Raw genomic sequence first — 25,081 nt, 5'->3', positions numbered from 1 at the left:
AGGCATCTGCTTGTCACATAAGAATCTTTCACTGATGTGGGTCTTGCACATCTGTTTTACATATTTTAGGAAAATCACAGCTTTCAAGTTCATCCACCCATCCAACCAGGGATGCCTATATTCTAGTTATCTCAAACATCCCCTTTGACAAATCTTTTACTTCATCTTAGGAAACAATGTTAAGTTGTTTGTTTGGGGTTTGGGGTGCTCCCCCTTTGAAAATTTGACTAAATATGATATAAAAATAGAAGTAAATATTCAGGTATCACTGCAAAGTCCACCACCGGAACTGTTGTTTTCAGCACAGATACAGGTTTAATTATAAAGTACCTGAAAGACCGACTTTACCACTAATTAACAGTTTTAAAGTGCATTCATGTTAAATGTAGATCTATCCACACTTATCTGCGGAAGATCTCTGCCATCCCAAATAGTTCTTTATCCCTTTAAATTAACCCTTCCATTTAAGTATCTAAGTGAGAGTCTAAAACAATTCAAAACATATGATGGCACAAGAGGTTAAGTGCCAAAGAAGACACCTCTGGTGAGCTGTGACTAAGAGGTCAGTCTCAAAAGCCCTATGCAGCAGTTCTACACTGGACACCGGGGAACACTATGAGTCGAAATGAACTTGACAGCAACTACCAACAAGTAGAATCCAGCTGCGTGAGTAAGGCGATGGAGTTCTCAAGTGGCCATGACCGCAGTACTCAGCCAGGGGACGTGTGTGCCCCTGACCAGGGGAACAATTGCCACTGTGTGCTACTGAAGGATCCATTTACCCGGAGCAAAGCTTTCTTTGTCAACACTAGATGCTGAAATGACCAGATACTCAGCCACACAGGACTGAAGCAGGAGAAGTCAGAAAAACTCTCCACAGTACAAGAAAATTCCACTCGTGGAGGGAGGATGGGGTCGAAAGGGGGAACCGATTACAGGGATCTACATATAACCTCCTCCCTGGGGGATGGACAACAGAAAAGTGGGTGAAGGGAGATATCGGACAGTGTAAGATATGACAAAATAATAATTTATGAATTATCAAAGGTTCAGTTCATGAGGGAGGGGGAAACGGGAAGGGAGGGGGAAATGAGGAGCTGATGCCAGGGGCTTACAAGGAGAGCAAATATTTTGAGAATGATGAGGGCAACGAATGTACAAATGTGCTTTATACAACTGATATATGTATGGATTGGGATAAGAATCGTATGTGCCCCTAATAAAATGATTTAAAAAATAAAATAATAAAACAAAGAAGTGAAAAAAAGAAAAGAAAGAAAAGTAAAATGGTAGAAAATTCCACTCTTCGAATGGCACAAGGCAACCAGAAACTCATCCACATCTCCCCACCACTTGGCATCTAACCAGCCTCACACACACTAAGTGGAACAAGTGATTTTTCATTTCCTGCTCTCAACTACTCTAGTGCTCTATCTAAAAGCAGGATCAAGCTTGGGTCCCATTGGCACACATCACCCAAGTCCTCATTCCATTCCATCCATAGAAATCAGATTATTTATTAACATGAACAGTACCAAAAAAAAAGTTGGAAGCACTTTAATCTTATTTACCTGTGATCCAGCAGCTGCATTACTGATCAGATTGTTGTTGGGATGAGCGATCCAGAACGTTGAAACCGCCCTGCAAGGCATTTTTTTAAGGTGATTTAAACATTCTTCATGAAAAATCCTGCCCACGATCAACTTCCCCCAAAACGGCTTTCCACCCCCGAAAGTCAAACACGCTGACCAGCACACGTGACCTCTCCCTGAGCCAGGCACTCACATGCAGTCCGTGGCAGGCACAGGGACATAGTTCCCAAATACTTTATTCCGGATGGTGGCACACATGGAATTGTTCCTGTCCGTGGGGAGGAGAGTGCCGGGCTTGGTGAGGAGCCCAAGATTGTGGAACAAAGTATTTCTCTGTTCCACGCCATCCTCCAAAAAGAAACAATGGCCCAGTGTGTCAAACCCAATGGTGTCTTTTATCTGCAGAAATACAAGTACATAATGTGTTGGTAACAAGATGGATTACGATTTAAGGAACAAGTGCTATTCAGCATAGCATGCTCAGTACAAATGCACAAAGACGTCTCAATCTTAGCAGAAGGAGCGCAAGTCAAGTGCCAGGATTTATTTTCTCTCTGAAGAGGATAATTTGGGAAGGGGAAGGGGAGGGCTGAAAAAGAAGGCCTCATTCAGAAAGAAAAACATGATCCTCAGTAGGGGCACGAAGCAGCAAAGCGTGCAGGGGGACAGTTTATCGGTACACAATTGGGAAGTCGTGTAGTCAAGGAAAGTCAGCTGCTTTAGTACCATGCGTGTCCATATCCAGTCTGCTTACCAGTAATCCATGCGTCCCGTGCACCGTGATGCATCTGGAGAAGCTATGATGAATAGCCAGGCCATCCACAAATGTCCCGTGTCTGTACCCTCCCTTAGAATCCACATCACCACACAGATGAAAATGCACAGGATACCGCCCCAAGGACTGCTGGCCCATGTGCTTCAATTCCACATATGAAAGATGGACCGAAGTAAAATTTTTCTTGATCTACAAAACAAAGTATCAGGAATCAAACTGATGATCCCATGAAAAAGGAAGTAGCAAACAAAAATATATTCTAAATTAAAATGTAAATATATACAAAGAAGCTTCAAAAAGTATGTGGGGGAAAAAAACATTATCTTTTAACTCAATTTTTTTGAGTTAAAAGTTAAAACGCCATTATCTTTTAACCAATACAAGCACCCTTGCATACTTATGTATAAAATAAATTAGATATACGCATATATTGTGAACATCTGAAGAAGCGTGTCTATTAAAACACTTGTTTCTTTGGAATCCTGTGTCCCTGGACCATGCTTACTAACTGAACAAATATTATAACAATTTCACTTTATACAGTGAAAGTCTTAAGTAGCCAAAAAAAAAAAAAAAGCCTCTAATGAGGAATAAAGAAAATACAAGAAATTCTGTCCCTATATGTCCTTTGATTTGGTGTAGCACTTTGGCCGTCTCCAGTCTTGCCCTTGTTACTTCATTTCTACCTCCTTTACTACAGTTGAATAGCTATTTCCTTTTTGTTTTTCATTTTTTTATTTAAATCATTTTGGGGGGCTCTTACAGCTTATCACAATCCATCCATTGTGTCCATCACATTTGTACTGAATGGTTATTTCTAAATGTTCCCTCAGTGTTTTAATCAGTCCATGATCTTGTTTCTTGCCTTTAAAACTTCTTTCATGGTCCCAAAGTTAAGCACACTTAATGTTTTTTAAACCCTGGGTTTTCAACCATGTGGCTAGAAACAAAGGAAAAACATGGATCAATATTTTAGAAATTAAGGCAAGAAAAAAATGTCCAAGACCACGGCCTCTGCGGCACAGCAAAACTAATTTTAAAATACACGTAGACTCCAGGCCGCCCACTGGACCACATTATACTATCTGCCATTTATTCAACACATGTGTTGAATGAAACAGATCAAGATCTGCATACAAAAATGCTTTTTAGGGACGTTCTAAGTGCATGTGACCACAATGTCATTCATTAATAATCTCAATTGAATATTATAGATCGCATATGAATGTCAAGGGTTGTGAACTTTTTGTCCATATATTTGGTTCATCCAATTGCCTGATTATCATTTGGAGAGAGAAATAAGATTTCCCTTCTACAGCTGTAGAAATCTCATTCCGGAACATGACCGGTCCCTCTGCGAAGTATTTAAGCAACCATTTTGACATACCATGACATGCCCCCCAAACGTATCAAAGTCCAAGAACTGGCACTGGTTTTCAGCATAGCACGAGTCCTCCATTTCTCCCCGGATCACAACATTCCGGCTCAGACTTCCGACCTCGGCTCTCATGTCCACACCGTCTACAATCTCTCCCATGTGCAAGAACTGCGGTGTTTCTGGTTGGCGTGAGGAAATGGGGGATAAACGATGTCAGAACAAAAAACACATGACTCGTACTTTAAAGAGATCCCTCCTCCTCCTACATCACCCCCCCAGGGCGGAATCAATCCTTTTGTCTTATCTGGTACTGTTCTCAAAGGAGCCCTGGTGGAGCTCATGGATAAGCAGGGAACTACTAACCAGGAGGTCGGCGGTTCAAACCCAATGACCACTGTGCTTGAAAGAGAAAGTGAAGGCTGCCCGCTCACGTGAAGCTTGATAGCCTTAGAAGCCCTGTCTGGTGTCCCAGGAGAGAGAATTAGTCCACGGCAGTGGGTTAGTAACATTCTCACAGTAGCCCTGGTGGCACAGCGGGGAAAGCAGTCCAAACCCTGCACCTGCTCATCAGCAAAAAAGATGCGGCAGCCTCCGTCTGCCGTAACACAGCCTAGAAAACCTTTACTCTATCCTACGCGGTCACCAGGAGCCAGACGGACTGGATGGATGTGGGCTTTGCTTGGGGGTTTGTAGCACGCTCTCTCCCCTTAGACACCTCGAATAACCTGGTATCTGGCTAATAAGCCAGTCTCTCTCCCCTCAGTCCTGTCCGCGTAATCTTCTCCCACCCACTTCCCTAAGGACACGCGAAGACCCACAAGCACGGCCAATCCAGAAAGACAAAGGGCTCTGCAGACGTCGGCAGCTGGACCGGAAGCTGGGAGCTACTTCCATGACACAGCAATGTGCAGGTGGACGCTGACGGCACAGAAGCGCTAGTCTTTCGCAGCTCTTCTTACTTTTAATGTAGTGTGCACTCAAATTCGGATTAGAAATGTAGACGCATTTTGACAATGAGCTTTCCCTCTGATGCCCAGAGTATCAACTCAGAACAACAACAAGAAAGATAAGTAAATCATGGGAACGGAAATTGTGAAAAGTCATTTCCATGAAGACTTGTTAACAAGAGTGAAATTTTCCATGTCCACAAAGAATTAATGCCAGATGGCACTATTTGTTTACCTATTTCTTTGATTAAGCTTTGCTTATGTCAGTAATGCTGAGGAGGAAAAGTACAACACTGAATAAAGCACAGAGGAAAAGCAACAAGTAAATTTTCCTGTTTTGTGTTTTGTTTTGTTTTGTAGCGGAAAAGTTTCCCTTACACTTCAATGCTTTAAATTACCCATGAAGTGAGCACTCACTGAAACAGTCACTGAACTCTGTCTTGTCCCAGAGGCAGGAGAAGCGGTGTAAAGGGTGAAACACAAGCAGGCTTTGCCTTAAGTGCCAGCCTCAGAGTAAGCACCTAGTAAAACAACGATTTGTAAACACAGTGTATGGCACAGAACCTCTGTGCACTGCCCATTCATGAAAACAAATGTCCATGTGTAACTCACTGCCATTGTGTCGATGCTGACCCACAGCAACTCTGTAGGACAGACTAGAACTGGCCCTGTGTGTTTCTGACACTAACTCTTTACAGGAATAAAAATCCCCATCGTTCTCCAGAGGAGGAGCAGCCCCATACGCAACCACTACATCACCAAGGCGTGTGTGTGATGGTGAGAGTGGTGGGGCTGGTGGAGTTGGGGTTAGAGATATATAGTCACCGTTAGCATAGGTTTACAAAGTACCTTTTGCACTGCATTTTAAGTATTAGTAAGATTTGCTCTTTCGACAAGCAAGTGGACACTCAAAATCCCTGGAATTTTTTAACATAGATAAAAGACGTCTTTAAAAAGTAGCTCTGAGAGTTGGTTTGCTATTATTTGATAATGAATAAGACACTGAAAAAGACTGAACGATCAGGTCAGCAAGTATCCATCTTTCTTCTTTTTTTCAAATATTAAACTGGAGTCCAGAAACAGTATTTTGTCTGCTACACATCATTCACAGTAAAACTGTGGGTCAGGAACTACTTGGATCACTTATGCTCTGGAGTGTAGATCCTATGCGCTCCATGGTGAAGAGCTCAGTGGAGGAAGAGGAGGAGGAGGAGGATTCTTGGAACACATCCGGAGAAGAGTGTACGTTTATATGATATGTGCTGGCAGTCTGGTACCTTTGACTTTGACCTGAAAGCGGCTGCACTCGGGGCAGGGCAGTAGCGTGAACTCCTCAGCTTGGTACATGGAATAGTCTGTGCTCGCTACCACAATCTGGTCTCCGGGCCTCCAGCTGCTCACGTCATCCAACAAATGCAGGATCACTCCATCCACAACCTCCACCTGGAAGCCTGAAAAAGAGACACCTAGACGAAAAACAGGAAAGAGAAGGGTGCGTTACCAGACACTGTTGTCTAACATCTGTACTGAGTCGCAAATCAAACGTTAAAAGAAACACAATTTAGCAACATTGTACCAATGCCAGCCATGGATCAGTCATTCTGCTGAGACTAAGTATAAAAAAAATTAAAGCTATAGCTAGCTCCCTGTCCTCAGGAGAAGCAGCCCTGCTGGGCCATGGGCTGCTGCATACAAGGTCAGTGGTTCAAACCCTCTGATGGCTCTGGGGGAGAAAGAGGAATGTCTGATCCCATAAAGATTTAGAGTCCTCGACAACGTTGGAACAGTTCTACCCAGTTCGATGTGGTACCTCTGGCCATAATGGGCTAGAAGCTCTAACTTCAGTATACTATTCTCTAATCACTTACTTCTTTAATCATTTTTAAGAAGGCCTTTTGATTCCCAAATCTTGTGTTGTATTTCAATGCACTGCTAGACTCTCATGCTGCACTCAGTTTCTATGCAACTTTATGATTCACATAGAAGTTGACCAAGCACAAAACTGATTCACAATAAGTATCCAGTGCTCTATTTTGACCCAAGTGCAGAACAGGCAATAGGACATTGGCAGATTTTCTTAGTTTACAAATAACAGCTGGCCTTTAGACAATCCTTTATTTCTGTGCCTTTATTCCAGCTTTATTCTTTACCAGAATATTGTTTCCAATGTTTCTCACCAACCAAAATAGGATCCCTTTGATAAGATTCAGGCAAATGCTCCTTCATCCCAAAAGACTTCTAAAGATCTTTGATGGCAGCAATATATATTTTTCTTTTTCTTATAATGATTCCATCTGATGCGAGTGCACATTGTGATCACTCGAAGTCGTGTCCATTTCAGAGTGCCCCCATTCTCCTCACGCAAAGCCTACACAGGAAGCTGAGTCATGAACAAGCAGTGCCCAGGACCCATATCCCTACCCTGCAGGCGGTAACGGAGATCATTTAGCAAAATCAGGGAACAAAAGGCCAGTGTGATGAGACATCCTTGACCCTTTGTACCAAATGCCAACGGGCACAGACATGCGTGTGTGCCCAGAGGACCAGGAACACAGCTAGTTACCACACCCATGCAGTCCTGAGGGCCTGTCCTGCTGGAGTCTGGTGAATGCCAGGGACAGAAGCAAGGCCATCACCCCACCCTGAGGGCTCACAGAAGACACCTAGGATGCTCTGGCCCCTATAAATTCTCCACACAGCCACTCTCCTGAATGACTGTATTGCTGCTTGTGATTCACCTGGTTTTCTCAAGCTGATCGCTCTGCAGATGCTGCGTCCCAAGACTGTGCCAGCTTTCCCTGTTGCCTGGGTCTCCCCCTTCCTGGGGAAAGAAGTATCTGCTCCCCATCAGCAATGTCTGTTACTCTCCTGTGGGGGGTGGGGGAGGAGGGGTTGGGGGGGTGTTTGTGCGGTATGTGTAAGCTGTAATATAAGTCACAGTTTCCAGGGTGTTAGGATAGCTCACTTCCTGGGTCCCTATATTAGTGACAGCAGCAGAGTGCCTCCGATGGTGAGTTGCTACTGTACCTGGTTCCTAAAACAGGTGCATGAGTATTTATTGAAAATCTGACCAACGTTCCCAAGTTGGATCTGGAATGTGCGCTGAGTCAGACCCGGTTGTGATCTTCTCCCACGTGGCTGCTTCCCAGGACAGCACGACACTGTGCCATCCAGGACCTGCGCCTGACCGACCTCTCCTCATACCTTCTTCTAAAACACAGTGCCTCACAGTTTGGCAGACAAACATTGGAAAGTTGAGCCATCTTCTCCACCACGGACACATCTATACTCAATCAGATAGAAGCCAACAACTGATTTCATGGAAAAAGAGAGAGATTTGATGAGAAGGAAGGGCAAACCACTAATGAAGAAAGAAAAACCAGTGTATTCAGAGAGGTCGACTGAATAAACCGCTCTACTTCTCCCTCAGTTCTCTTTAATTAGTGGCCACACTACTTTGGTATCACTTTACGATGCTGAGTCAGCAGAAACATCGTGAAAAATCAAGTCTCCTCAAAAGGAGAGCAAATCAGGCATGGCCCAGGGATAACCTACGCGGGTAAGTCAAAAGTATTACTACAGAAATAGCCGAATCCTTGATCCAAGAAATCTATCAAATGCAAAGCTGTTTGTTGACATGCCCTTCACCTAGGTCTGTACATTTCTATCTAAAAGTGGTATTTCCATCTCACGAACACTTCCCCGAAGTGTGTGTGTGTGTGTGTGTGTGTGTAGACAACAGTCTTTATATCCTCGGGGCACTCAAATTGTTTTCCTCTGAAGCATCTTTGACGGTTGGGAACTAAAAGAAGTCAGAGGGGTGACATCAAGGCAGTAGGGTCAACAGGGGAAAGCTTCTCAGTGGTGCTGCTTGTGGACCAGCCAGGCTACCTTCCAGGGTTGAGTGGGTGAACCGCCATGATGGAGAAAAAAATGCCTTGGCACAATTTTACTGGCCTTTTTCTCACCAATGCAGTTTCCAATTTTCTTAAAATTGCTTCATAGGTCACCATGATTGTCCTGTATTCTTGGAGTAAAATCGATCAAGGGAATTGATTACCTCTTGGAAATCCCCAAAACAGCTGCCATAATCTTCAGAGCTGACCTTTCTGCCTTGAATTTAACGGGTCCAGCAAATCCCCTTGGGAACCATTGGATCTTTGGGGTTGGGGGTGGACAGGCACCACAACAAGAATCAGACAAGTATATTACTAAGAGGACTGGTCTGCAGCCACCCACTGGCTGCACAGACATGGTGAGACGAATGTCTCATTTGGAACAAAGCTGTGTGCTCGATATATAAACTGGAGCCCCAGGCAGGGGCCACCTGTATGACTTACTCTCCTAGCTAATGTGAGAGCCTGGAGTCAACCAACCTGAGCAAACCTAAGCTGGGTTAGGTTTACATCAGTCTTTCAGAGTCTGGTCGACTCTTACGTGTCTGCTTCTACAAAGTGCACGCACACATACACACACAAATAGTAAATGTACAGTGTGTTTATAATACGATTCTTACATCTAGATATTAGCGCCTCCAAGCTTTGTCCAAAAAAATACTAATGGTAATAACTCTCTTAGTAAAATGAAATAATCGCTGTTGAGCCTACACACACATAATTATCTTTCTTGCTCCAGACAACTTCAAAAGATAGAAAGCATTCTAGACAGTAAAGGTGAGGAAATCCAAGCTCAGGGAGGCTGACTAGCAGCTGAAAAATGAGCAAGCCCAGAAGTAAATGCTAATGTAATTCTCAAGCTCCATTTCCTAACCTTTACGCAATGGCCTTGCTTCCTTACTAACAGCAAGGTCAGCAGTTCGAGACCTCTAGCTACACCTCGGGAGCAAGAGGAGGTTTTTCAAGTCCCGTAAAGAGTTACAGTCTTGGAAACCCAGAGGGGCAGTTCTATCTGTCCTGTAGGGGCGCTCTGTGTCAGAGTCAACATGATGGCAGTGAGTTTGACTTTCTGGCTTGGGGCATCATCTGTTTTCCCAAGAAACAAAATAAAAACAAAGATAATTTCTTAAATCTTTTTTTTTATTTTTTAAATCTTGAGACATCAAAATAGAATCAGAACTTCAAATTTTAAATATGGACCCAAAAAGAATTCCCCTAAAAAGAACGAACAAGAAACATCAGTTTGCCCAGATGAGATTTCAAGGACACTCAAAAGGGAAGCATGGGGAGCAGGCAGTAAAGTTTAGACTTGAAAAAGTTTTGGAAATAATCTCTTTTAAAACGGAATCGTTGGTTTGAAGAATGCTGAATTGGCAAATGTTGTATTATCCAAATTCTTACAAATCAAAAAATATTTTTTTAAAAGTGAAGGGTTACATAGAGAAGCTAGTGTCCATTTAAATAATCCCTCCCTTGTGCTGGCTTTGGAAGAAAACCCTGCCTAGTATAACCTCCTACTAGCCCCAGAAACTCAGAAGGAGAGAGGAAATGTTTATCCTCACTGCATCCTGAAAAGAATTTCTCTCTCTTCCAGAAAGTGGGAATCAGTCAGGGCAGGGGACACAAACAATATCCTAAGAGAGATAACGAGAATTCTCTCACTTCCAGAAATGTGAAACTGACAGCAGGATTTCCCATAAAGGAACTATTGACTCAAAGGCTGTGGGTAGTTATGCTTTGCTTGGAATCTGGCTTACAGATCCAGTACCACCAACCGCGCTGTGCAAGACCCAATTCCTGTTTGCAAATGCTTGCCTTCCACCAGAACTTTCTGCCAGCAGCAGCCACAGGATGCGAGAGAGAGCACCAGTCTGGGGATCAGAAACGTGGACTTGATCCCAGTTTCCACAATAAAGTAAGCTATCATTCCCTCACCCCAAACCCAGCGGATTGCTTGGAGGGAACAAAATCCTTGTTAGAAACCAGGAGGTCTGTTTACTTATTCCTTTTGTGTGAAAGCAAAATATTTTCTCTCTTGAATCTACGTGATATACAAATATCCCCTTCATAACCCAACCAAGCCACGTCTGCCTAAAGACCTACATACTCTTGGAGTGACTTCTACACGTGCTGTCGGGAAATTCACACTCTTCACACGCGCTGCTTGGGGCAGCCCCAGCGGGTAGATTAGCTTGTGGCTGTTTGTTTTATGCTCCTTTGTCACATGAGGAAATTGAAATGTAGGAAGTGAAAATCTCGTGCCCACAGTTAGATGCTGAGTGAAAGAGCAGGGACAGGACCCGCAGGCCCATGTTAGGAAAGATTTTGCTAAATTGCTGCCTGGGAAAGGCAGCGATAGTTTACTACACAATTATACATGCATCTCTTGGTTACCCATTTCACACTATTTCTGTGCTGCTTGGGTGAAAAGTGTCATGACCAAGCACTTTCTGGGGTTGACAATTCATCTCTGAAACCAGAGAATCTGCTTCCAGCCAGTTTCAAGCCAAACTAAATCCACTGGCATCAAGTAGATTCTGACTGCTGCCAACACGAAAAGAGAGAGAAACTGCTCTGTCGGATTTCTGAGACCGTGAATCTTGACACGAGCAGAGGGTCTCACCTTCGTCCTAGGAGCCGCTGGTGGGCTCGAACCACCAACCTGGACATTACCAGCCCAACACCTATCCCCAGCAGGACCCCCTGGCTCCCTGTCAGTAAAAAACTCCACAGTAAGCATCAAGAAAAAGGTAAAAAGAGGAGGCCTCCCTCCCCAGGGCTGGACAGCTTACATTTTCCCTGTAAGAAAAGTTACCATCACGTAAACTAAAGAAGCGAAATGGTTTCATTTGAATCATCATTGTAATTAGGTAATAAACGCAGCTCTGGCCTGAGTCCAGTAGAAGGTTTCAAAAGTAAATTAGCATAGAGTTTGATACATGGGAGCTGGACTTACTGAAGAAAAGATTTTGGACAGTTTTATTGACGTATAATTCACATACTACACAATTCAATGCTTTGAAGAAGAAAACTGAAAGGCTTAAGAACATAACAATATGTGATTTAGGGAGAGAAAAGAAGGTTTGTTTTTTGTTTTTAATGAGGTGGGAGGGGGATATATACAAGAGGATACAGTTTAAAAAAAAAACTTGAATATCATGCACCAAAATCATGATTACTGAATGTCAGAGCTAAGATGTTTTATGTTCTTCTTTATACTTCTCTGTATTTTTCAATTTGTCTATATTAGCAGAATCATAGGGTGCGGGGGTGGGGGTGGGGAATGAGAAGTTTGCATTAGACAGCAAGTGTCTGCAGTTACAGTTACTGACGTGGCGATCCAAAGTACAACATCGTGTTCATTGTCAAAGAATACGACCCAAAGCGCACTCTGGCACACCCAGATAGGTGCAGTCGGCACAAGGCAAACAAATAGCATTTCTGCTCGTGAACTCTGCTCCCACACGCAAGAATCGGTGGGGTGGGGTGGGGTGGTGAGTGCTCAAACTGGAACCAATCAGTTTCAGAAAGGGTAATTGTGTCCATAAGCTAAAGTGCAATAAGAAGATTCCAGGTTTCACGCTCACCTCGTTGAGAAATCCAATTACACAGACGACCATGTGACTACGACACGCCTTCAGGATACTTACCATTGCCCTACAGGAGGACCAACAGTGTTTGCCTACCTTCAACCCACTCACTGTAAGCTGTCACAGCAAACTTCTGGCCATCCAAGGTATAAAATTCTCCGTGGGCAAGAGCCTTCCCTCCACTACTATGATTTTCATAGTTCCTCACAGATTCACTGCAAGACGTACTGCCACCATCAATGACGCCAACTAGAGCCCACGCCTGCCTAAAAGGAAAAAAAATTGTGTGCACGTCATTATTTGTCATGATACAGAGCCAAACCACTGACACGGATGTCATGGTAGGTGCCGCTGCAGTCTCAACCTCATTGTTGTCTGTGGCTACCACCTTTGTCAAGATCCTCCACCCCTGAGCAGCCAGCATCACACAAGGAAATGCACCCCCAAATACTTGCCAGTCGAGCTTTGTAGCACCAATGACTTCACCTTCTATGACTCAGCGCCTTCCTCCCTGCACGCCCATCTTAATCACACATGATTCTGGCCACTGCTCTAGTTAGTTGTCTTATTTTAAAGTGATTATCACCTGCATGCTTTTGAGTCTAAGTGCATGTTAAAAATCACACAGGGAGCTTACAACCAATATCAGTGCTTTTAGACCCAGGGGCACCTTGTACCCTAAAGGCGAGGTAAACACCGGCTTACTTATGCTTACATAGCTACTCCTACTTAGTAATTCACCGGTGAGAAATGTGAGCCTGTTTACTACTGTTTAGTAAGTAAGCACAAGTAGGCTTATTGTTACCTTGCTGACTGGTTAGTTACTCTGTCTCTGATTCTGGAGGAAGGGGCTGTGGGGTTAGCAGAGAGGTAGCCACACCAAGAAGCACAATCGGTGATTTGTTGACAACATGTGAAATTGTTCGCCTCAGATTAGTAAAGTAAGAGATTTGTTGACAACATGGGAAATTGTTCACCTCAGATTAGTAAAGTAAGATTCATTAGTTAATTCCACACAGCTAAGACCCATGAACTCATAATTATTACACATGAGGCCTAGCATTGGTATATGTTCTAATCTACCCAGGCGGTTCAAATATGTACTCAGAACACAATGAGTTACTGAGTTAAAAGCAGTGATTTTAAAATAGGCATCGGCATCACCCAGAGGATTCAAGAGATTGCTGGTCCCACCCTTGAGTTTCTGAGGTGGGGCTTGAGAATTGTCATTTCTATAAAGTACCCAGGTAATGCTGATGTTTCTGGATGGGGACCACCCTTTGAGAAGCCCTGAATTCAATTAAACATTAGAGCCGTAGTTTTCCATCTTCATTGGTCTTTAGTAGTATTGGGGACCAACCTCCCCCTGGCGGTCTAAGGTGAGGCCTTGGAAACTGAATGTTTTAAGTCTCCCAGGTTGCCACCAAGCCAAAGACAAACAAAATATACCAGGTTTCGTAAATGTTCTTAAACCGAAGCTATAAAATCATTACCTCAAAGATTTTACTTTCACATGCTCTGTGTTTATTTACTGCGAGCAATGTGGTTGAAATATCATTCTATTAATGAGACTCTACACATTCCAGAGCCTTGCTCTCGTTTGTGGCCAAGTCAATCAACGAGAAAGGATAATGATACAAAGCCACATAATTTGCCTTACATGTCCTGGTTTAAAATATGAGAAGAAAAAGATCAACTTTCTAGTCTAGGGGAAAGGTGCAAATGTAATCTTGCCAGAGAGATGGTTGGATGTGTACAGATAAAAGTTAACTGAAACATGCCTACACTCATCGATTCCATACCCTCTCCCTGTGTGGGTTCACTGCCCTTTAGCATTTATATCCCTTTAAATAACATGGGGGGTGGGGCTCTTGAGGGGTGAGCAAAGGAAAAATGTCTCGATTTATTAACTTCTACTTGAGAGGGAAGGAGAGGCTGAATATGAGAGGCAGCTTTCATTTACCAGAGCCGACTCAGCGATTACAAGACAATGTCCTAGTCTATTGACATGATCTGCAGAACTCCGACTTCCCCTCCTCCACTTGAGAGAAATGGGAATGCACTAGAACATGATTTCAAAGGCTGGACGGTACACTGGAGGTAATGTCGATGCAATCGGAACATCGGCAATGGATCACGACTCTTTTTAGTTCCTCCATCAAATATGTGGCAAATATTTTTAAAGGAATTTTTTTAAACCAGTAGGAGGAGAAACCAAAGAAGAAATTCAAATACAATATTCACAGCTCATGGTTCCAAAGTAAAAAATTAAAACTAGAAACCTTAAATGCATGGAAACAAAACTTATTCCTTGGCATCACTGCAAAGAGAGGCAATAAAGTTATGTCTCTTTAAATTAAAAATGATAAAGCTTCTCTTTCTAGTATAGGAAGGGTATATAAAGTATAGAAATATATGAATACTTTTGCACCAAGAAATGGGTTAAAAAAAAAAAGAGAGAGGAGTATTTTTTTATAACAGGTCCAAGATGACAAGACAACCCAAATTATAGCAGTAAATTAAGTGTACTGTAATCATGCCAGAGAAAACACACAGCACTGAAAATGAGGGGGCACTACGGGCCGCAGCAGGACGGGTACTACATGAGACAGCTGTAAGCAGAGAAGGCAGATGTAGAATATTCTACATTGTGTGACTCTATTTCTACCAAGTTCAAAGGCAGGCACACCTACGCTACCGTGTCCTTCCTTCCATTCCGCAGAGTGGTGTCCTTGGTCAGGGAGGAAGCGATCAGTGTATCGGAAGGGACACCGAGGGGCTTCTGGGTCGAGGCAAGTTCTATTTCTTGAGTTTGGCGGTGGTTACACAAATGCCACATTGTGACATATCACGGAGCTATAAATTCATGTTTCTATCTCTTGATGCATGTCCTACTTCCTAATAATGAAAAATGTTTTTAAAATGTTCCACACGCCTGACGTTTGGTACGCCACCCCCTCTGTCTAGAGAGCTTTCCTTCTCTGTCTATGTACCACAACCCTAACTTCCCTCAGGCCTCCCACCTTCAGGAAATGCTAAATTTATATTCCGAATTATACCCTGTAGCTGAAGCAAGCACCACCTTTGGAAAACTCCAATGATTCGCTAGGCCAAAGTTCAGGGCTCCTTCTGTTTACATTCCCACTGCAGCCTATAGCAGTAGCCAGCAGGATCATCAGCTACTACATCTAGAGGTCTCTTTTTATCCACTAGACTCTAGTCACTTAGGGCTCAAAGATGGTTGTCTTCATTAGAGTAACTAGTACTTAAAACTCCCGACTCACTGCCATCAAGTTCATTCGGACTCCTACTGGCCCCTATAGAACAGCACAGAACTAACTGCCTCCATGGGGGTCAGAGGCTATAAATCTGTATGGGAAGAGAAAACCTCATCTTTCTCCCATGGAGCGGTTGGTGGTATCGAACTGTGGACCTTGTGGTTAGTAGACCAATGTGTAACCCACTGGGGTCACCGGGTGTCCTGCATCAACACTTAGCATTTCTTAAATATCCCTGGGTATTGACATTTAAAAACAAGATGGGGTCTCTTTCTTCACGAATATCTGTCTCTCCAATTTTCTTTAAGATTTCTGTAGATAATGTTCAATTCCAACAATCTACCCATTAAAGAAAAAATTTGTTTGTGTTGAATTAATTGTTGAGCCAACTACTTCCACAAATTCAAGACTGACTGCAAGCAAAACTCCTGTGGACTAGAAGATAGCTCAAGAACCTTGACCCTTCTCTGAAGTGAGTTTCCTAGCCTTCTTGATATTTCTTTCCTCGCATAGACTGGGGCTCTAGAGATTTGCACCAATAATCTGTTCTGGGGTGCTCTGCTCAACAAGCAGATTTTAATTAGCATGCAAAGGCTTCAGAAGAAAGAAAACCTGCTTATTCCACCCCCTAACTTTCTACCCTCACCCCTGCTTCATTTTAAGACAGGTTTCAAATCTTAGCACGGAATTGTGCCCTAACCTTTCAACCCATAACATGCCTCAACTGCTCTGAGTTTTGCATTTCCTGCAGAAGGTAGTGAAAGAGGAACTATCTTCAGAAGCAAGCTGTTCTTCAACTGCATGACTGCTTTTCAATACCACATTTCTGTTGTTAACTGCACCAGCCTGCAGTCCAGTGAGCAAAGGAATTCATACACCAAAGCTCAGGGCTGGTGCATCCCATACCCTGGCCCATGATCCGATGTTTCACAGCAAGAGGCAACCTGGCCTACATGCAGTTGTAGCCAGACTGACACCTGTGTGGTATGGTGCTGTGCTGTGCCATCTTTGTCCCCCTGCCACTCGCTCTTCTCCAGACAGGGACTCAATACACAGCTGACAAGGAATAGGGAAAGGTATGCCTACCTGTAGCTCAGCCCTTGGATCAGCTTACTTCCCAGCCTGTCCTGGATCATCTGGGTAGTTCCTTGCAAGAGGTTTTTGGCTGCGGAATCTCCGACTGCAATAGCAACAATCCGCCCTGGCTCCTGGCCTCGCAAAAATTCCTGAAGGCGTTTGCTCTCATTTTGGTACTCATGGGTATCGAACCTTTCAATGTCCAAAATTTTGGCCGTGTCTTGGTCAATGACCCTGACATTGAGGCCCCGCGAAAAGTCCTTCTTGAAGGTATAGGACTCAAAGGTCAAGCCTGAGAAGTGCAGCGTCCTTGCTAAGAAGGTCCAGGATGTCTTCCGGGCCCCGTGCAACTCCAGTGTCCCTCCAGCCTCCACACCAATAAATTTTCTGCCAAATGTTGGCATACTTTCTCCGTCCTCTGACTTGCCGTACAAGGTAATCGTCGCTTTGGATTTGTAGCGGCATTTTTCTGCTCCAATATGAAGCGCCCCACCATCCTTGATCAGGATGTAACGAGTTCTCAAAGTAATATTTCTGGATCCATCTTTATCGTCCCCAAATACGAGCAGTCCTGCAGAGAACAACACTACTGTGTGAGCCAACTTTTCAAACACCTTTGTGAATAAAAGTAGATGTGTCACCTTCAACCAGCGGGGGGGGGGGTGGGGGGGGGGGGTGGAGGTGGGGGGTTGTCTTTTTACTCAGTAGCTACTGAGATAATTAAGTTGCTCTCCAACAAGGGAGGAAACAGAGTAAGGGAAGAAAAACATGAAAAAAGAGATTTCACATCTCATCTCAATACATTAAAGAAGTGGTCATGTAAATGAATGTCAATCTACTTGAAATACAAGGTTTTGAAGTCATCTTACTTTTTCACTGCAGATAATCCCAGGCTTATGAGAATATTAAGAAATTACAATTTGTTCCTTAATTAAATAGCGGGCCAACTCTTTCCCCAGACTCAGGACAAACTAAAGAAATCATAGCTAACAGGAATGTGCACAAGACCTCTCAGTGGATTATTTCTTTATTCACGTGGAAGAAGTTTTCTGTTCATTTTGGAAGTGAGTTAATTCTACAAAAATATCTAAGAGCATCTCAATCTGAAGCGCGTTTTCTTATATGTTAGCTCCTGTTAAGAGTCTCATCATTCTCTGTCAGGTGTAAACATGATCTGGCTACGAGATAGCACGCGTACTCCTCTATGCAAATGTCTGGCAGTGAGTAATTTCCAAAGTCCATCTACCCTCTTAAATCTCTATGGTTCTAACCTCAGGCTTCTCACCTCTCACGTCTAAGTAACCTAGATGTTACTTTGTCAAAGAATTGTTTTCTTTGCAAAAAATAAGCATCAAACGTCTCTCACATTAAGGAATAACCTTTGGGTCTCTCGAGAAAGGAAGCAGTACGCACCTCCATCCTGAATGACAATAGAACGCACGGTGGCATCGGAGGTCAGGCGGAACATATCTCCTTCCTTGATGACAACTTGCTTGGCAGCATCTTGTCCTGGATCCCAGTTCCTGAGTTGGGGATTTTGATCTGGGCAATTCTCTAGGACGCAATGCAACATCAACATCCCATCAGATCCAAGGACGTGCCAGAAAACCATTTGCTAAATGCAAAACACGACTATCCCTTAAAAGCATGAGATCTTCAAGGAACTCCAATGCTGCCGTCACTCAGGATCTTGCGACCTGCAAGGGACACGCTAGCACCCTTTCCTTTCTTGCCAATTCAACTGGAAATCATAGGCAGCTCCACCTTCCTCAACACATTAGAAAAATAGTTTCACTGCAAAACTCATCTACTTGGATCCAATTTCACAAAATAAAACCAGAGTTCCCCTGAGCCCTCTAGGCTGAAAATAAGCCAACGAGAAACAGTAAGATTACCAAGTGCCCTTGGGATCACCCTGGAAAGCTGTTTTAGGAAAAGAAAGAAACGCACATTACAACCTGACAAATTTTTAAAATGTAAATTACTTAACGGTGTACATATTCCAAACCCAAGACCACACCTGTTGAGTCAATTCCACTTCACAGCGAGCCAACATAGGGTGTCGGAGGCTGCAAATCTTTAAAGACACAAACAGCCTCATCTTTCTCCCAAACAGCAGCTGGTGGCTTTGAACTGCCAGCCTTCAGTTAGCAGCTTAACACTTACTCCCCAGTACCACCAGAGCTTTCTGTGTGCATATTAGGTCCTCATATAAAAAAACAAACATACATACACATACATTCCCATGTTTAACATTGGCAGAAAGATGTAGCTTTCTCTTTTTACCCCAATTTCATGAGATTAAAAACTATATTGTTTTCAAGCAAAACAATAACAATATGGGAATTCATGTGGCAGGGACTACTTTGTCCTTTCAGGAAGATCATCTTGATACTTTGGTACCCACATAATCTAGGCCAGAGTATAGAAAAGGCCGTTCTGGCAAGAACAACAGAGAAAGAAAGCTGCTGAGGACAGATGGTTAACTGGACTTAGTGCCGGGAAACCCAGCAAAGTCCAAGTTCACTCCAGTGACCACCCATGGGACAATATGCATAAATACACACACATAAAAATTGACCGTTTTAGTAATGAAGGAAGGACTACCATTATTCAAAGAAACATGAGAAATATCAGGGGATATTTTAAAAGTTTTAAATTGGATATCAAGATGTTTGTTGTTAATAACAAAATCAGTTCCTCTTAAGAAAGCCTTCCTTTGGAAAGCCACAAAAAGTCCTGTTCCTTTCCTCATTTCAGGAGAATCCAGAGTGAGGCTCTTAACCTGGCAAGCAGTGGAGCCTTTAATATTTCACGGTAATAAGTTTTCCTCGCAATCCATTGTACTTTATTCATTAAAAAAAAACAACATCCTTCTAATTGGAACCTGGGCATGACCAGATGGCCACAGAAAAGGCTGACACTCCAGAGAGTCCCACGATCAACCCCAGTCCTGTCATCAGTCCCAGGGAAGAATGGAGCGGAGTGGGTGCACAAGCCCCTTCCCATAGAGTAGCATGAAGCAGCAGACGAGAGCATGCAGTGTGCTGCCTCGCCCCTTTGAAGGGAAGAAACCTAGTTTCCCAACACAACTGTGACGTCTCGTTTCCAGAAATGGGGAAACTGCAGACTAGAGACGCCAAACTCAAGACGGCTCAGCAAGCTGAATGGTAAGGAAGTGCCCGCTGTGGAATGAGGCTCTTCCCTCGTGGTGTTCCTTTTAGAGACTCCAAATTTGCCTCTGGAAAACAGGTGAGGAGGAAAAGTGACAGCACCACCACGCTTCAAATGATGCGTAAGCCCACGGGGTTGCCACCATTCCTTTTTGTCTGCCATCACTTGGAAGGAGGACTGGGGAATCATCGCTTCAGTGTTGATTAAAGAGTCTTTTTTGAGAAGGAATTGATCCACTTGCACCACGTGTGGTACATTTTAAGAACGACAGGATGACATGCGTAGAGGCAGCAGTTAACTATGAATGATCATCAGGGGCTGAAAGGTTGGGGGGATTATTGCCAGGGGTACCACTGGAGTTTCTGTTTGGGGGGTGAGAGAAAACATTCAGAAATGAATAGTGGTCAGTATAGTGGGCTAAATAACGTGGGGGGGGGGGAGTAATAAGGGTCCACAAAATTTGAATTTAAAAATGGCTAAAATGGAAAATGTTTAGTTATCTAGACCTACAAGCTAACATTCAAAGTAGCTTAGGATAAAAGAGCCCAGGGGGGCAGGAATAATTGAGGTGCTTCATGGAAGTGGTGACAGAACTCCTGGCTCCATAAAATCAAACCAACGAATTCACTCATCCACTGCCATCAATTACACTCTGACTCACAGTGGCCCTAGGGGACAGGGTAGAACTGCCCCTGTGGGTTTTGGAGGCTGGAGCACTTCATGAGAGGAGAAAACCTCATCTTTTCCCCTTGAAGTGGCTGGTAGTTTTGAACTTCTGACCTTGCAGTTGGCACTATGCCATCAGGGCTCCTGGGTCCCTTAAAGGGGGATAATATTTAAATATAGACAGGAGAGGAGAGGAGATAAGAAAACTGGTCAAACAAGTCCTTTGAGTTCTGGAGTCAGACTAGCAAGCGGTAGCTAAAGTAAAGCAAAGGTGACGATAAGAGTAAAATGTGTATGGGATCCAAAGGAAGCTATCTTTGTCATCAAGACGGGAGGGACACAGGCGGGGAGGAGATGAGAAAACATTGAGAGACGGGATTATACGTAGGATAAAAAAATGACTCCTCCTTCGGACTTCTGCAACCTGACAGAATCATCTCCTTTTTCTGATGCTGCTACAGGCACTGAGGCTTTCTCCTTAAGGTGGAAGCTTCCTCCGGTCAACATCAACCTTGTCGTGTAAGCCTTGGCCAATTATGTTCATGGTATTAATGCTTCTCAAAATAAAGTCCTTCTTGCTGATCATCGTAGTTGCGATGAATCGACTGTCATCGTTTTTATACTAAGAAGAGCCCTTAACCGGTCTTTCCCACCTAAGACACACAAAATTCATTTAAACACAAAATTATTCCATTCATTCTAATGGAAGACTAAGATTTCTTGACTTTTTCTTTTAATCTCTTCTCTATCCGTAAAGTAGCTAGTGAAAATTCTCCATGGTGTTCTATCAGAAGTAAATGTAGTCTCCATAGAACAAACATTGTACCCTAGCGACAGAGAAGGAAATCTAGTCTTTGGAGGGACAGAATCTATAACAATAAACAATTCTTCTTACTTATTCATAATGATTTTCCAGGAGGATTTATTTCTTCAGTACCACCACCCCCCCCCCGCCCAAATTCCAGTCTGTCTCCGTCTAGTAAAGGGTACCTAATGCAGAGATCCACAAAGCGCTCAAGAAATAACTCAGCCAGCCCCACCTTCCTGGTTTTCCACTGATGGAATTTAGAGCAGTGGGTGCTTTATCAAAGTCATGTAACAGCAGTAACCAGTGAGGCTGACCCGACATATTCCAACATACCAACCTGTTCCACTGATAGTCTGCACTTAACAGTGCCACAGTGTGAGAACAAAAAGATGTAGATTTAAGGAACCCCATCAGTAATTCGATGTCTTACACAGAATATAAAAACCCCAATAAAAGCCACGGTATTCCGCTCTGATTCCCCCCAGTTAGGATCCCTTTAGAGCAGATGACTGGGAAAGAATGAATCAGGAGCATTAAACGTAGTTTTTCTACTGAGGAAGGAAAGGAAATCAAGGTATCAGTAACAGAACACAATGTCCGTATCCAGTATCTTGGTCAGTTGCGAAATCACCACTAGACCAATAAGCAACATCATAAGACATGGGGAAAAGATTGAAGTTGTCAAGGATTTTATTTCACTTTACTTGAACGCAAAATCAAGGCCCATGGAAGTAGCAGGCAAAAAATGAAACATGCTATTTAGATTGGGAAAATCTGTGCTAAATGATTTATTGATAAGTGTTAACAAGGAAACCTGTCATCCAGAGGACGGAGATGCCCTAAGGTAAGTCATTGTATATTCAACTGTGTCAGTTACATACTGGAACTGGGCAATAAACACAGAAGACCCCCGCTGCCCCCCAAAAATGGGAATTGATGCATTTGAATTGTGACGCTAGCAAAATTACTGAATAGACCATGGAATACCAGGAAAAGGTCCAAACCTATCATAGTAGTAGTACAGTCAGAATGCTCCTTACAGGCAAAGAAGGCAACACTTAAGTGTCCTATTCTTTGGGCATGTTACCAGGAGGGACCAGGCTCAGAATCGTGCTCCATAAAATAGAGGGTCGTTGAGAAAAGCCCGCACTGAGACAGACTGACACTGTGGCTGCAAAAATGGGCTCAGACTTAGCAACTGCTGCAAGGTAGTAAGATCTGGACAATATTTTGTCTGTTGTAAATAAGATCACGCTCAATGGCATCTAAGAACAATAACAAATCTTAGTCAAAAGGGTTCTGACATGGACATCTTCCTTAATTGAAGTCAATACTTCTAGATGTGATGGCACTAGAGCTCCCAAGACCTACACATCTCAAAAAAACAAACAAACACAAAAACACCTCAAGTGTCCATAAAATGAAATAAAGTAATAATTATAAAAGTTATATGTATATATATGGTAAAAATCATTCTCAGATGTTGTTTTAATTTAAGGAGGTATCCAGATTTATAAAGATCTGTTGTAGACTTTGTTTAAAGCAAAAACACTACGGAACCTATCCAGGTGCTAAGGCCTGCTCTCTTCCACTCTCTTCCACTTACAGCTCTGAGCTCTCTGATCCAATGTTAGAGCGAGGGACAAGATAACTTTTAGGAGGGAACTCTTTGGTGGCATTATAATAATAAGCCAAATCTGATTGCCATTGTAGTAAGATGACAAAAATCAATAAATAACCAGAAACAAATAATTAAATAACCAATTGTGGCGGTTCAAAATCATCTCTAAAAGCAATGTCCAATAGACTTCTTTTCCCCAATATATTTCTTGAGCACTAGGACCAAGCCACAAAATGAAAGGACTAGAGGTGCTTTCATGTCATCATTTCCAGTGGTTTCTTGAACAATTGATCTAGACCACGTAGTGCCCAACAGTACATGAGTGTTTACGAGAACCAACGGAAATAGGAAAGAAGAGCCACACACCCAAAGGTGTCATCTGTGCTCTTCTTTCTTCTTCTCTTGTATATTCTGAGTGCACAAGTCCACACACACACACACACACACACACACACACACGCTCACTTACCATCTGGAGCATATTTGGAGGAAATCCCTAAAATGACTGCAAGAGCAACAAAAAATGAAAGGCTAGTAATAGCAAAGCAAATGAAAGTATTCTTATGTCTCTTCTGCTTCTGGCTGTCTCTCTGGGTTTGCTGCTCTCCAGGTGAGAAAGCGAAGGTTGCCCGTGCTTCTTGTCTCATGGAGGTAAATTTGGCTGAAGCCTGGCTCTTTGGAGGTGGAGGTGGACGCAATGGAACGACCTTCCCTGGAACATAACCAGATGAGCAGTAGCTGTTCCCATTCTGTGGTTGTTGGAAAGCAGGGGGGCATCCCCTGGAACCAGTGGCATACATCATACACTGTCAATGCAAAAGAGAAGAAAAATTAACATTCACAAAGGGGAGGACTGTAATGACTTCCTAAAGAGTAAAATCCACATTTACTAGTATGCCACATGTACCGGTTGCCATGTAATCAATTCTGACTTTGTTGCAAAAATCATTAAGAGTGTCAGAGTACCAATGAGGTAGTTAAAGTTTATTGTGCTAACCTGGCCAATAAACACATGTGGGGTTAATTGAAGGGCAGAGATATAAATGGCTTGGTGAGCCTTGCCTCTCTAGTTCTCGGGTCTCTTGCTTTCTGATGGTCAAACCAGGGTGCAGCTGCCTTAGCCAGTTCCCTGCTTCAGCTTGCAAGGAACTAACTGCCTTAGGCAGTTTCCTGCTTTCTTCAAGACATCCCCGAGGAGAAGCCCCATGGACCTACCCCAATGCAGCCCTGTGTGCTGGAGCAGCCGTGTGGAGATCCCCGCCAACACTGAGATGCTTACACATTCACTGATTTGGCTTTCCTCCTGCAGTCGGTGTCATAGTGTGTGTTTTGTGAGATGGAGGAGGACTTTGTGGATTGGTGTCAGACAAATGGGTTAATGCTGGACTTGTGGGCTTGGGCAGCACTGGATTGAGATGTTTTCTTGATGTGCACTTAAGCTTTATCTAAAATTCTCTCTTATACATGAGTTTCTGTGGATTTGTTTCTCTAAAGCACCCAGACTAACACAACCAGTGTTCCACAGGGTTGCCATGACTGTTTTTCAAAACATCTCCAGGCCTTTCTTTGGCACTATCTCTGGGTGAACTTGAACATCTAGTCTCTCAGTTGGCAGCCACCCACACTGTTTGCACAAACCTTCCTCCCAAAATTAACTAAGTTCACTGCCATCTGGTCAAGCCTGACTCATAACGACCCTGTAGGTCAGGGTAGAAATGCCCAGGTGGGTTTTCAAGATTCTGTTTCTAGGAGTAGAAAGCTTCATCTTTATCCTACAGAGAAGCTTGTGGTTTTGAACTGCGTACCTTACAGTTAGCAGCCCAACACATAACTACCAGGCCACCAGGGGTCCTACAAGCTTTCCCAGGGAGTCCAAAATGATAGCACATCCCTGATAAAAACTGTTTGAAAAGCACCTTTAATAATTACCTCCTAATGCCACTTCATCCAAGCTGTAGTCTCACATTATAAACACTAGCTAGTGCCATCCTAAAAAGCAATTAAACCACAGAGCCTATGACCCCAACATCAGTGTCTAGGAAATCCTCCCAAGAGGATTCCAGTAAGTACGTAGGTTGAGAACCACTGTTCCATAATGGCTAGGCGGATCTTCAGTGTGCATAAGAATAAGAAGAGCTGCCTTTGCATTGTGGTGTTGACACAGAACACGGAATCAACCAGGGACTGCCAAAAAATAAACAAATTTGTCTTGGAAGCCTGACAGCCGGAATGCTCTCGGGAAGTCAGACTTCAGCTCAAGTACTTTGGACAAGCTACCA

The 25,081-nt window shown here is 43.4% G+C and overlaps 1 protein-coding gene across 2 annotated transcripts in view; it reads right to left on the bottom strand.

Moving 5' to 3' along the window:
- The window catches only part of CEMIP2 (cell migration inducing hyaluronidase 2), a 92,483-nt gene that overhangs the window by 43,465 nt on the left and 23,937 nt on the right, over positions 1-25,081 (bottom strand). For both annotated transcript variants that reach the window (XM_075560550.1, XM_075560549.1), the window contains exons 2-10: positions 23,272-23,608; positions 17,947-18,087; positions 16,543-17,104; positions 12,275-12,444; positions 5,970-6,158; positions 3,755-3,924; positions 2,347-2,556; positions 1,786-1,991; positions 1,572-1,641 (exon numbers count right to left, since the gene is read on the bottom strand). In XM_075560550.1, coding sequence (XP_075416665.1) covers positions 1,572-1,641; positions 1,786-1,991; positions 2,347-2,556; positions 3,755-3,924; positions 5,970-6,158; positions 12,275-12,444; positions 16,543-17,104; positions 17,947-18,087; positions 23,272-23,605 — 2,052 coding nt within the window. In that variant the 5' untranslated portion in view covers positions 23,606-23,608. The remainder of the gene's footprint in view (positions 1-1,571; positions 1,642-1,785; positions 1,992-2,346; positions 2,557-3,754; positions 3,925-5,969; positions 6,159-12,274; positions 12,445-16,542; positions 17,105-17,946; positions 18,088-23,271; positions 23,609-25,081) is intronic.

The sequence above is a fragment of the Tenrec ecaudatus genome, chromosome 10, assembly GCF_050624435.1.
Source record: "Tenrec ecaudatus isolate mTenEca1 chromosome 10, mTenEca1.hap1, whole genome shotgun sequence".
NCBI lineage: Eukaryota > Metazoa > Chordata > Mammalia > Afrosoricida > Tenrecidae > Tenrec > Tenrec ecaudatus.
The sequence above is the reverse complement of the archived record's forward strand: the minus strand, read 5'-3'. Positions and strand labels throughout refer to the sequence as shown.